This window comes from Pseudocercospora fijiensis, assembly GCF_000340215.1.
Source record: "Pseudocercospora fijiensis CIRAD86 unplaced genomic scaffold MYCFIscaffold_1, whole genome shotgun sequence".
Lineage (NCBI taxonomy): Eukaryota > Fungi > Ascomycota > Dothideomycetes > Mycosphaerellales > Mycosphaerellaceae > Pseudocercospora > Pseudocercospora fijiensis.
Window position 1 is genome coordinate 7,398,281 of NW_006921532.1, and position 11,888 is coordinate 7,410,168.

At 52.1% G+C, this 11,888-nt stretch overlaps 6 protein-coding genes across 6 annotated transcripts; 2 read left to right on the forward strand and 4 right to left on the reverse strand.

Moving 5' to 3' along the window:
* Positions 1 to 279: 279 nt before the first annotated feature.
* MYCFIDRAFT_125478 (uncharacterized protein) lies at positions 280 to 1,569 on the forward strand (the record flags this gene model as incomplete). Its single annotated transcript, XM_007923506.1, has 1 exon — positions 280 to 1,569. One exon carries the CDS (start codon positions 280 to 282, stop codon positions 1,567 to 1,569), a length of 1,290 nt encoding a protein of 429 aa, XP_007921697.1.
* A 49-nt stretch (positions 1,570 to 1,618) lies between these two features.
* Positions 1,619 to 2,518, forward strand: MYCFIDRAFT_170384 (uncharacterized protein; the record flags this gene model as incomplete). Its single annotated transcript, XM_007923507.1, has 8 exons — positions 1,619 to 1,695; positions 1,739 to 1,785; positions 1,815 to 1,960; positions 2,001 to 2,041; positions 2,076 to 2,127; positions 2,152 to 2,262; positions 2,297 to 2,323; positions 2,360 to 2,518. 8 exons carry the CDS (start codon positions 1,619 to 1,621, stop codon positions 2,516 to 2,518), a joined length of 660 nt encoding a protein of 219 aa, XP_007921698.1.
* Positions 2,519 to 4,505: 1,987 nt separating this feature from the next.
* MYCFIDRAFT_80170 (uncharacterized protein) lies at positions 4,506 to 5,561 on the reverse strand (the record flags this gene model as incomplete). Its single annotated transcript, XM_007922364.1, has 1 exon — positions 4,506 to 5,561. The coding sequence occupies one exon, from the start codon at positions 5,559 to 5,561 to the stop codon at positions 4,506 to 4,508; it is 1,056 nt and encodes a 351-aa protein (XP_007920555.1).
* A 1,000-nt stretch (positions 5,562 to 6,561) lies between these two features.
* MYCFIDRAFT_109193 (uncharacterized protein) lies at positions 6,562 to 7,890 on the reverse strand (the record flags this gene model as incomplete). The annotated part of the gene is made up of 2 exons (XM_007923508.1): positions 6,562 to 7,164; positions 7,216 to 7,890. Coding segments are annotated over 2 exons (1,278 nt in total), but the record flags the coding sequence as incomplete, so codon positions are not given.
* An 870-nt stretch (positions 7,891 to 8,760) lies between these two features.
* On the reverse strand, positions 8,761 to 9,497 carry MYCFIDRAFT_181353 (uncharacterized protein). Its single transcript, XM_007923509.1, has one exon. The coding sequence runs from the start codon at positions 9,333 to 9,335 to the stop codon at positions 8,973 to 8,975; it is 363 nt and encodes a 120-aa protein (XP_007921700.1). The 5' UTR covers positions 9,336 to 9,497; the 3' UTR covers positions 8,761 to 8,972.
* Positions 9,406 to 10,833, reverse strand: MYCFIDRAFT_124135 (uncharacterized protein; the record flags this gene model as incomplete). Its single annotated transcript, XM_007923510.1, has 2 exons — positions 9,406 to 10,612; positions 10,667 to 10,833. Coding segments are annotated over 2 exons (1,374 nt in total), but the record flags the coding sequence as incomplete, so codon positions are not given.
* Between the last annotated feature and the right edge of the window lie 1,055 nt (positions 10,834 to 11,888).

The window sequence follows — 11,888 nt, forward strand, 5'->3', positions numbered from 1 at the left end:
GTTTATTCCAACATACAGCCAACATATACACTATCCATGCCGCACTATCATTTCCTGTATTTTGTAGGCATTGTTATTGTTTTGGCGTAAGGAGGTCTGGGAGTCGGTGGCCCGGTCGTCGCACAGACAAGGATCCGTGCTGATCGCGGACGTGACGCGACGCGTCTTCCGAATTCAATTGAACTTCATCTTCTGCAACACCACCACCACCACATTGACCACAACGACTTGGCAAATCCTCGCACCTTTGGATGGACAGCACATATACCATACCTTGGAATGGCGCGAACACGGACTGGAAAAGGCGCAACGAGCAAGACCGAAGACACCACTTCTAACAAGCCGACGTTGAAGCAGCTGGAGCCGAGCGTGGAAACACCACCTCAGGTCTTCATACTACCTAAAGATGTCTCGTCAGACGCGCGAATACTGACGATACCTAATCCTGCCACGTTTGCGCCCAGCCGTTATCTAATATGTCCCGAGAAAGGCATATACGAATTCACAAGAATCGCCGCCCCGAAGAAGGACCAGAGGAGTTGGCTGCTCGCGCCGAATCGCAGCAAGAATGTGCCGGTGAAGCAGGCAGACGAGGCCTCTGACGACAATGGCTATGTACTACAGGCTCCTGACATGATGCTTGCCACGCCTGTAGACCCACTGTTCCTGGTTTTACCTGCTCTTGTTGGAAATGGCAAGAATACTGCACAAGAATTCCTGGCTTCGACCGACTTCATCGCCAAGCTCACGGAATCGGCACCGCATCTTGCCCAAGTCCTGGAAGCGCCTCAGTTGGAGAGCATGTTCGCCAATCGCATTGCAGCAGTGAGCGATTGCATAGACATGGGCGATGAGAAAATGTATGCTCTCGCCCTGCCAAAGCTTGTCAAGGAACTGGTGTCCAAAGCCAAGCGTATGGTCGTCAGAGGCCTTCCACCCAGCATGGAGGACCGCTTTGTCAAGCAAGTTCTGGATGTGCCCGTGCTCAGCATCAAGCGAGAAGAAAGCAACATCAGCATTGCAGAAGATCAGGCCCGTGCTGCTGACAGCCAGGCCTCATATGTGCAAGAGTCGCAGGAGTCTTCGACTTCTGCAACAACCGTATTCAGCGCGTCGACCGCAGCAACGTCGATATCCATCATGGACGACAATGATGGATCGGTGCCTTCATCAGGAGTTATAGACCTGCTCCGACTCCGGGTAGCACTCAATTTCATCTTATCATCATACATCGTCCCGAAGCTGCGCAACAAACTAGAGCCTCTTATCTCAGATCTAGCGGTATCGGGACAAGACTTCTCACCTTTGGAGGAGCATTTAGAGAAGGTGACAGCACTCAAGAAGGAGGCGCAGGCTCTCCGATCGCTCTCCGACAACATCTCACGGAAGCGCGCCAATGAGGACGATGATGAGGTCGCCGCTGCCAAGGCAGAAAAGAAGCGAAAGAAGGAAGAGGAGGAGTCAAAGAAGAAAAGCATGTCGCTCGGCCTCAAAAAGCTGGCAAAGGCTGACACAAGCGGCATGAAGAAGATGAGCTCTTTCTTTGCAAAGGCGCCCGCCAAGAAATGAATGAGCCCGTCATACGCTATCAATTTATCATCACATCTAGCTCCAGATTATGTGCCTCCTCATGGACGGGGATGATGCCGAGAGCACTCAGGCGGGATTGCCTAGCATCAGCACTGCTACAAAGCGGTGTCTAAGAACAGGCTAGGAAATGCTTGATGCTGGCCGTGAGATACGCGAACACGCGCACGCGCACACGCACGCGCACCCCCAAACGCCGTCGACGAGGATGATGGTGGGCAGGAGAGATGTGATGACTTGCATATTACTGCTTTGGTATCTGGATACGAGTGACGGGTCATTGGGACAGTACTCTGACAGCTGTACTGGGCTGGACCTTGATGAGATGTCACACCGACAATCACAGTGTGTGTTAACTTTGGGGCCGTCTGATGTGACGCGACGCGACATGGACATGGATATTTGACTCGTAGCCTCACAGCCTCCCACGTGTGGTCCAAACCCTTGCAAACCCGTTCCAATCGGACGTCATCCATCACTCGGGCGAGCAAACAACGATCATATGATTCATGGGACAATTCCATCTCGCTTGTCTTGCCAGTCTGCGTTTAAGTGCCCCTTCAGAGTCAATCTTGCGATTTGCTTCGAGCATGTTCCGTGAGCGAGACCGGGTTCCGGCCCGGCATTCACGAAGCAACCAGGAACAAGCGCTCCGATTCTAGAGGTAATAATTGCGTGATCCGCCTTTCGCGCACCTTGTTGATCAAAGGTCGACTCCGTGAAACCGGTCGACTGTGTCAACGGTCTCGAAGCAATGATCACAGTTGCACAGCTCGGCGGCCGTGTAACTGCGCAATGCCATTGCCGCGACATCGACAAAGTTACTCAAAGCTTCTACTGCAACTTTGGATCTTTAGACCAAGCTGCTCTTAGAGACTCTTGCGCCACGTTGCGCCAAGAAAAGTTGGAGTACCTTCTCAGATCGAGTTGATATGATCAATCGGAGGAGCAGCAAATGCCGAAACTTACTCGCTAAGCAGGCTCGGCAATTGCCGCAGCTTTTGGAAGTGAAGTGTACACAATCTAAGCTAAAGAAGTCTACACAAGAAAGAAGGACACCCAAATGAATGTGTATGCCAATGATGTATACGATGTAGTCTGCGGAGTCAATGACTCGCACAACATGTTCGCCAAGCAATTTAATCCGCCGGCGGCGACAAGGGGGGAAGGCCGCAGTCCGAAAGAGTCGTCGCAGGCTTGGCACTAAAGGCAAAAGATGCTTGGCAGAACGCGGTTAGACAGATCGATCAAGCTTAGCTTGAGTGGACGTCACCTCCTACAGTGCGAACATCCGCATCGCGAAATAGGTACCATCTACCACATACAGCGTCTTCACACATCGGAGTGGAAGTGCATACATACCTGCGGTCTGCGAACTGCAGTCATCTGATATGTTGCACCCTATGAAATCCAGAATTGAGGAACTGAGCGCTTTCACTCCGATGCGTAAAGATGCTGTACTGTAGTAGTATGAGAATGCCAAATGCATCTACAAGTAACACCGCTACAATACTACCTTCACTTCTCCTCGGACGTGGCGATACTTCAATATTAATAACAGATGTCCTCCCATCTCACTACACCTTACAGACATTATCCCCTCTACCCTCTCGAAAGCATTCACCCCAACCAAAACTCGACCACGTCTTCCCCCTCCGCAACGACTTTACAAAAGAAAACATCATCCACCTGAAGGCACAAATAGCCTTGTCTAAATATACTTCCCTTACGACGACGGATTTCTAAAAAAGTATAGACGGCTATAGTCCTACCTACTAGGGAAGCGGGAGATTAGGTACTCGTAAATCCCTCCCTCCCTCCCTCTATATATATATCTCCTTCTAGGTCGAAAAATCCCTCGGCATAGTCTAACTCTCCGTCCGCCTAATTTTACGAATAGAAAAAAAAAAGAAAACAGGCACTAAATCTTTATCTAATACTATAGGATCGGGGAATCGCGATAAGAAGAGTAAAGATACGTTTAGGATTCTTGCCCGATGCTAAGAGTATAGAGGTTAGGGATTATAAGGAATTTGCGAGTCCCGTGTTTGAGGGTTCGGATCCGGAACTTAAGTGGGTGGGCCGGTCGGTTTTTGTCGGGGAGGGGAGGTGGGTTTGTGAGGAGGGGAGGGTGGCGGTTGAGTATAGGATCATTTGGAGGGTTAGGCCGAGTAAGGTTGAGGGGTAGAGGGGGGAGGGGGGGGATGGTGATAGTGATGGTGATGTTATATTGGATTAGTAGTGTATGGGGTTGTACTCAGGCTCTAGGCTTGGCTTGCTTAGTACATCTGCTTCGCACAGTGCAGTTAGAAACCATTTCAATAAGCTAATCCGCTCCTTGTTTCTACTTTGTACTCCAATCAAATCCTTCTGACGAAGCGGCCGCTGCCCTAGTCGAGAATCTTATTTCCCCTCCGCGTAGCCTCCCTATCTTCTTCCGAAGCAACAATTAGGCTATAGACCGGGACAGTCGCCGACGCGACTTGTAGAATACAACCACTGAAATTGTATAACTTTCGTAAAGGGTATAGTGCTAGCAGTAGCTAGGATTCTTCCATCGGCACAGCCTTTGTATGCACGAGTCTCGAAGAACACCATCCGTCTTCGTTGCTTCCTCGAGAAGATCCTTAAGCATAAGTAGTCCATCTTTCTTGATAGAAAATCTGAACAGCGCACGAGTTTGTTCATCAGCTGATAGTGTGAAGCGTATTTCGACGTTGGTGATTGGGAGATTGACGAGGGCTGTAGGATCGGGGTACGAAATCTTCTTGCTGTGTAGGAGATCGTTGATGGCTGGTACGAGCTCATCTGACACTGAGATGATCTCGCCCCTGCTTCTTTGCTTCGCCGCATGCTACTGCCTGACATCTCATCCAGACGCATCAATCCCAGTTTCTGGCCCTAAACACCTAGTTCGCTTAAGTCCCAGGCACCTTATCTCCCTTCCCAGCTCTGACAGCTTCTCTATCTTCAATAGAAGCGAAAAGCATTCCGTAGACTATAATGTCCATACTGATAATCTCCAATTTCTCCTTACTCCATGACTCGACCTTTCGCACAATGCTCGCGACATCTCCGAGGCCTTGGGTGTAGTCCACCTTCCCACCAGGCGATGTGATGGAAGTGCCTAAGCTATGAAGCCCTCTCACCATTTCCGCCAGGGCACCCACGGTAAACGGTCCGGATAAGCGCAGACTCGAGTAGGGGTGACGTATGCTCCACCCTCCCACAGTTTCCGCCCGAAAATCGATATCAAGCTGAGTGGCGGGCAAGTTGTGAACAAGCATCGCCTCAAGCATTGGCGAGCTCTGGCCACGCAGGAGCTGGATGAAGCCTTTCTCGAAATCTCGGGACAGCTGTATGATTGTGCGAGCTCTGGTTCCGTAGGTCTGGCCATGTCGTAGGCCCATCCTCGGCTTCATAGGGATGCAAGAGGATACCAGCGGGCTGAGTGACGATGTGACTGCCATGACATCGATCCAAGCGCGGTCTCCGTGGAATGTGTCGCGAAGAACGTCGGCTGTCTCACTAGTGGCGACGAACTTGCCGCCCTGCACCGTCCAATTTTCAAAATCGTCGGAACATCTGACCAAGAGCTTCTGCTTGATCTGTGCAGATCCGTTGATGGTGTTGCGCCAATTTTGAGCCACGCGCTGGCATTTGATGATGTTGACGGGCGGGAGAAAGAGTAGTATGGCCTCGAGTAGCTCTTCGGTGTTGAAAACGCCATTGCGAGCGGCTTCCGTATCTTTCCGCTTGGTACTACGGGTAAAGGCGCGGCGGACGTGTGTCGAGGTGTTGGTGACTGTCATGTGTTGCTCAACTTGGCCGAGTTCGAGGGCGCGCGCACGCCGTGGTACCTGTCTCAACATGTCAGATATGAACGAATGAGCTCCTCGATATGGTATGTGCATGCTCGCCTTGTTCTGTGTCGCGTCGCTATCAGCGGCGCGCTTGCGCTTTTGTTTCGCCATACTTCTGAGGTTGTCTCAAAATGGATGTTGACCTGTGGGATAGGAAGTGTTGATAGTGCGCGACGTCCCTTGCGTGCCTTCGGGTGTTTGCAAAGAGTGATGTTCGAAAAGAAAGACGGGAGGCAGGCTTGGCTCCAGCTTTCACATGCACCAACCGGCAACCTCCGAAATTCCGGCTGAATCTTGGCAGCGCAGCGTAGCGCACGTGTTTTGATGAAGGGATAGAAGCGCTCAAGAATTTGCGCTTAAGTGTAGGATGGTGTATGTAGCAATCCAGTTTCGATTTTTTACTTCTTCTATCCTCTTTCTCAGCAACATCTTCCATTTCCGCAGCTGGGTACAGGGTACCGGTGGCTCTTCGACATCGAATCGAATAGGCGATGGCAAGACTCCGCTAACGAGGGATGGTCGAGACAAGCACACCCATGGAGGGCATCGAGGGGATTTTACTTCTTCTCCTTCTCACCAACCTCCTAAACACCTTCCGCAGCTGGGGGGTACCGGTGGCTCCTTCATAATCGAATCGATCAGGTCGAAGAACCAAAAATATCGCCCCTGGAAAGCGACCAAAACAACCGACGAAGACTTTCATTCATGCACGCATACATACATACAACTCTCATACCAAAAACTTTCCAAGCAAACAAGCAATCATAACGTCATATCCACATAAATCCCATCCAACCCCCTTTCCCTTTCCCTTTCGCTCGTCCCAATAAATGCACCTACCAAACGCCTAAAACTAAAAAGCAATGGCAATGCTTGCTTGCTTCCTTACTAATTCGGGGTATCTCAACCACCAAAAACACTGCTCCAAAAACACTCATAAAGAAGATTTCCCAACTATCCTATCCTAGGACCTCGAAGATGCCTCAGCATCAGCAGGTTCTGTAGATCCTTCTTGTTGTTGCACTGCGGCTTCTCGAATTTCCGTGGTTTGAGCAGCTTCGGGCCGCGAATCCTCCTGGACAGGAGTAGAAGTAGACTGTTCACCTGTGCGTCGTGTTCGAATGCGGAAAGCGTTTCTTAGTCGACTACGTCTGCTGGTTTCGGCCTCTGCGGCGCCGTCAGTCTGAGCTTGTTCTGAGGCGAGATGTCGTGCTCTGTATTCTCGTAAAGCCCGAATTCGCTCTTCGCGCGTCATGCGCTCTGGTCGCGTCACGCCCATGAGTCCTAGGATCAGACTGCGACGAACACTTGAGCGTCGGTGAGCACCTTCCAGCGGTGGCGCGAGCGGCTCTCCCTCAGGCCTGATGGGATTTCCGAACTCGTCTGTGTCAATCTCTTCTGAGTCGGCGTCTGAGGGTCGGAGATCTATTCGGCATAACGGGCAAGTGCCGGAGACGTTCAGTAGCCATGGGTCTATGCATTCGGGATGGAAGCGGTGATCGCATGGGAGCACACGCTGATCTTGTCCGACCACGAAATCTTCTGTACAGATACTGCAGCCCTGACGATCCTCCTGCTGTGCGGAAGGTAGGCGTTCACTGCTGCCAAGGGCGGCGGCGATGCCACTCTCTTCAGCAGAACCGTCATTCGTTGCTGGCTGCGCATTCGCTTCTCGAGTAGTGCTATCGGCGGCGGTCGCTTCGGGGACATCGTCCTTTGGCTCATTATCCGTCGCACGTGCTTGTTCGCCGACGTATTCGACGACCTGACTGTGTCGGCCATTCTCCAATTCAACCTCGGTCGTCTTAGGTTCATCGTCTTGCCGGTTGCCCACCTTCACGATCGGGATCGAATCCAACATTGCCCTCGCGATACCCCGCGCTCGTGTCTGTCGTGGTCGGCCGATGCCATTGCGAGGTCCATACCTTTCGGGATGTCTGTGGGCTCGAACCGCTCCAGTAATGATGATAACAAGGAACAGGGCGGTAATGACTCCCGTTATGGAGTAGAGAATAATCATGGCCACGGCGGTGCTGGGCGACGGCCCCAGCGGGTTCGATTGTTGCGCATTGCTATCATTGCCCGACCCCGAGCTCGAGGTGTTGTTGGTAGCATCTCTGGTAAGGATAGTTCCGTAGGTTGCATATCCACTGTTGCTCCCATCCATACTTTGTACGACCTGCAACATCTCGATCGACTGATTCTGACTCTTGAACGTGTAGATCCACCGGTAGCTTCCTAGATCAACGGCGTGGCAAGTCTGGGCGGTTTGGGAGTAGAAGACGACGGCAGCGGCATCGTGGTGCTCAGCCGTCGCAAAGACGTCGGACGGCTGGAGAAGGCCAGAATACGGGTCGCACGAGATCAAAACAATGTCTTCGGAGGTGACGTTGAGTTGGTCGGCGGCATCTGCCAATCTTATGAGTCCGGTCAAGCCAATACCCTACACGCGACCAGCATCAGCACTCTAATTCACTGGGCCCAGTTTCTGTCTTACGCGCGTTCCACACCCGCCCGTGACCTACCGGTATGTCAGTGGCTGCTCGTTGGGTAAGCGGAATGATCGGGAACACGGCGACGGGTGAAGTTGAATGCCGCAGGCGCATCTCGAGAGGGCCACCATAGTTGGGGTCGTTGGTGGTGTTGGTCGGCGCAATCGTCTGGGCCGACGACGGCGACGTGAGCGCCCCGGCCAGGGTCGCTGTTATCCATATCGCCGTCTTCGTGAAGCGGTCCATGTCGAGGAACACACAACAATGCGAATGCGCGACAGTCGGCCAGCGCTTACACAGGCATTATTTGCCGCCCCGCTCCGCCCCGCCACGCAACGCCCCGCCACGCCTCTATGACATGTTGCTGAAGATAACACAAAGACTTGTTGCGATATGCCGCTGCGCCCGCCTTGTACATACGGTCGGTACTGTGCAGCACACAACGAGACGTGGAGATGGATGCTGAAGACTGCACCGCACGATTGCCCGCTCGCCGTAACCGTAACCTTACCCAAGCACCACCCGGTCCGGGACAGCAGAACCATCGCGGCGTCTTCGTCTTCGCTAAATAGCGGTGGCGAAAGCCCTGTTCACATTCCTCTTCCGATTGGACAATGCCACCTCGGATCTTGGTACTCTACTATTGCCGACGCACACCACGCCGAGAGTCTTGAACTTCACACGCGACACGACACTACGAGTCAAGAAACATATTGACAACCACGACACAGTCGATAAACCAACAATATCGGGCTACGATCGCGGTAAACGGCGAAGCAAAGTATCCGTATCCAAAACCCCTGGTTGTGCGTTGTGATGCGGGAAAAGATTGCGTATGGATACAAGATGACTTCCCCTCCCATTTATCCTAGCAAAATGCCATCATCGTTGACTGATGATGGTCAGATACATACGTACATCAGAAGCACATGGATACTAAATCACGCATCGTGGTTGATGCGCCTTAATTCGCACGCAGTGAAAAGTAGCGGTCAGCTGTCAGTTCGTGGAGATCCCCCAACCACCTCTTTCATCGGCGCGGCATCAGGTCTCGTATGAGGACTTTTGCTGGGCCTTTGCCAGCCAGTCGCGCATGCTGGCATGCATTCTGCGCTGTCGAAGCGTCTTTGTGTTCTTGGCTCGTCTGAGTGAAGACATGGCTTCGCGCGATTGGATGAATCTCTCGTTCCGTGCCATTGATTGCGCTTCGCTTCGCATAGCATGGCTGATAGATACGCTCCATCGCGCAGGCTTCTCGTTCGACAGTTATCCATTGGTTATCCATTGGATTCGATTCGTTCTCATCGGTACTTCGATCCAGATTGTGAAACAGCTCTGCTTCTCGGCACAAATTCCTCACGGTCTCGCGGGCTGGCAGCAGATCTGCTCGCATGTCTGCTCCTAGAAGAAAATTCGTCGCGATCTCTTGGGCTCGCAACTGGACTAACCGCCTTACTACTTCTCCTTTGGCTCTTTCTCCTGCCCTGCCGGACTCCCGCGGGACTAATGACGAATTTCTCCGTCTCTGTGTCATAATGAAGCAACTCCATCTCCAGCTGCCAAAGTGGCGCTTCGGGCAGGACTTTTTCAAAACCTTCAGGTGGTCGATCTCTCGACTTCCAGAATATGCTTGGCCGCTTTGCGCCAGGCGTCGATTCCGGCCATTCGACCACCAGTTTCCAGTCTTGCAGAGCTTTACAATCGTAGTCTCCACGATCATCCAGGCCAGGTCCGTGAAGCTTGATTCGACTTCTCACAGAAGGATGAATATACTCGTGGGTGTGCATTAGCGGGTCGTCGGTGATCCTGCCATTGATCGGGTCTACAGCGGTATATCGACCGGGAGTGCGGACTTTGCTGCCTCCCAGAGCATAGACTCCTTCCATACCGCTGAAGATCTTGCCGAAAGACCATGGTCGGATGTTTTGTTCGGTCTTTTCGTAATATGTTTCGACGTCCTCCATCTGATCATGGGCGTATTCCAGATCAAAATCCAAGAATGGTTGGCATTGTGCCATCATCCATGCAAGTGAGATAGTTGCAATCTGTTGGTCGTCATAGCCGCCACCAACATTGGAATGTGCTCCGGGAAACCAGACTTGACGAAGTGTCGTTTGATTGCCTTCGAATTTCTCCCACAGCGTAGGTGGAAAAGCGAATCGCCTCTCATCCAGTGCTAGTGCTTGAAATGCATACTCGATGTGGTTTCCGAGAGACGTGTCGTAGAACGTTACTTCCTTCATGGACTTGCTCTGTAGTCCTAGCCGAGTGAGCCAGCCCAGCTTCGGAGTTCCTAGGGAGCCCACAGTTTCCCACACACCAACCACTTTCACGGGAACGTTCAAGTGGGTCATGCGCCGCCGCTGTAGCTCGTATTTGTACTGTGGATCCAAGGCGCTCGGCTTGTTTGGAAATGGTAGGTCTGGATGCTTTGGAACGTAGTCGTCATCATGCTTTCGCTGGACATCTCTGAATATTTCGGCCAGGTATGGGAGGCCTTCGTTGGTCAAGATGCCCACTTCACCAATCAAACCTGCTATCGATCGTGCGCTGAACGCGCCACGCGAGAAGCCAAAGATGAAGATCTCATCGCCTGGCAGCCAGTTTGTAGCGATGAATTGATATCCTTCTCGAATGATCTCAGCTAAGCCATGACCGCTGATGCCAGCGCTGTGATAGTAATTAGCTTTGCTCCTATGAGACTGTGGGTCGGTAGGTGCATACATCTTGTTAGTCACGCCACCGCCAGCTCCGACTCCCCAGTGATAGTTGACAATTTGAGGGATGCCATCTGAACTCAGTGGCTTTACGGCGCGAGATATGCGTGTGACGTTGCTGGGGATATGGACGGAGCCGCGAATGCTCCCGCTGCTGGAGTTCAGCCATGATCCTGGTAGAGAATGATCAGCATCGATAGTAGAAGTAGTGTCGCGTGCGCTCCCGAAAGCATGTTGACCCACCATCTTCGCACAGAACGAGACGTTTCCCAGGTCGCGATGGCCCTATGGCGCGACTTCTTGATGTATTGGCCACTGGCTGTGCGGGCGCCAGGCTAGATTCAGTGGCAGAAATCCTGGACATGGCAAGCACGGCGCGCTTCAGCCTCAACACAGCTCGAATGGTGTAATGTGAATGGTCGCATTATTTTGGGCAGGAAGTGTATGCAGAGCAAGACAGACAGGGTGTCAATGGAAATGTAAGGAGAGGTGGTTGTGCGGTGGAAATTATTGATGGAGTTGGATTTCTGCCCAAGCACCAAGCACCGTGGCTGTTGCGAGTCGCTCAGCCTCAGGCACCGGTAGAATACTTACTTAAGCAGAAAGCCCGTGGCTGGGAGATGTCGAGCGGCAGCAGCAGCGGCAGCGGCAGCGGCAGCGGCAGCGGCAACGACCGAGACGATACTTGACTCGGTTGCTGCCACTGGAGGAGAGTCATGTGGCGAGCGATACACTGCGAGAGCTCGCAGAATCGAGTTGAAAGGCCTCCAAGAAGAATGTCTCTCCTCGCAGCAGTGCCATGTCACTACCCACGTGCGTGCCAAGACCTTGCCGGCGGACAGGAGAGCATTGGCTATTAGAGAGTTTTAGCAGCCTCGTACGCTAACACTAACACCTTCGGACATGCTAGATCCGGACACTCTTAGCGGCTCTATTAGGCAATGGTTAAAGCGGACCTATAGAGGCCGCTCCGGTTGTCGAGCGGCCTCTATAGGTAGGTCTTATACCCTTATTTAGATACTAAGTATCGAGAATAGTTAGGTAGGGCGGAAGAGGCCGCTTAGTAGAGACTACATCTCGTACCTATAATACGTAGAACTCGTATAGAATCGCGTACTACTAGAACTGCTCTACTTTGTTAGCATTCCTTAATAAATCAAAGTATAATATCTTAGATAACGTTCTGTTTAGATTCTACTATTCGCGCTAGTATAACTCCGGCTCTAGTA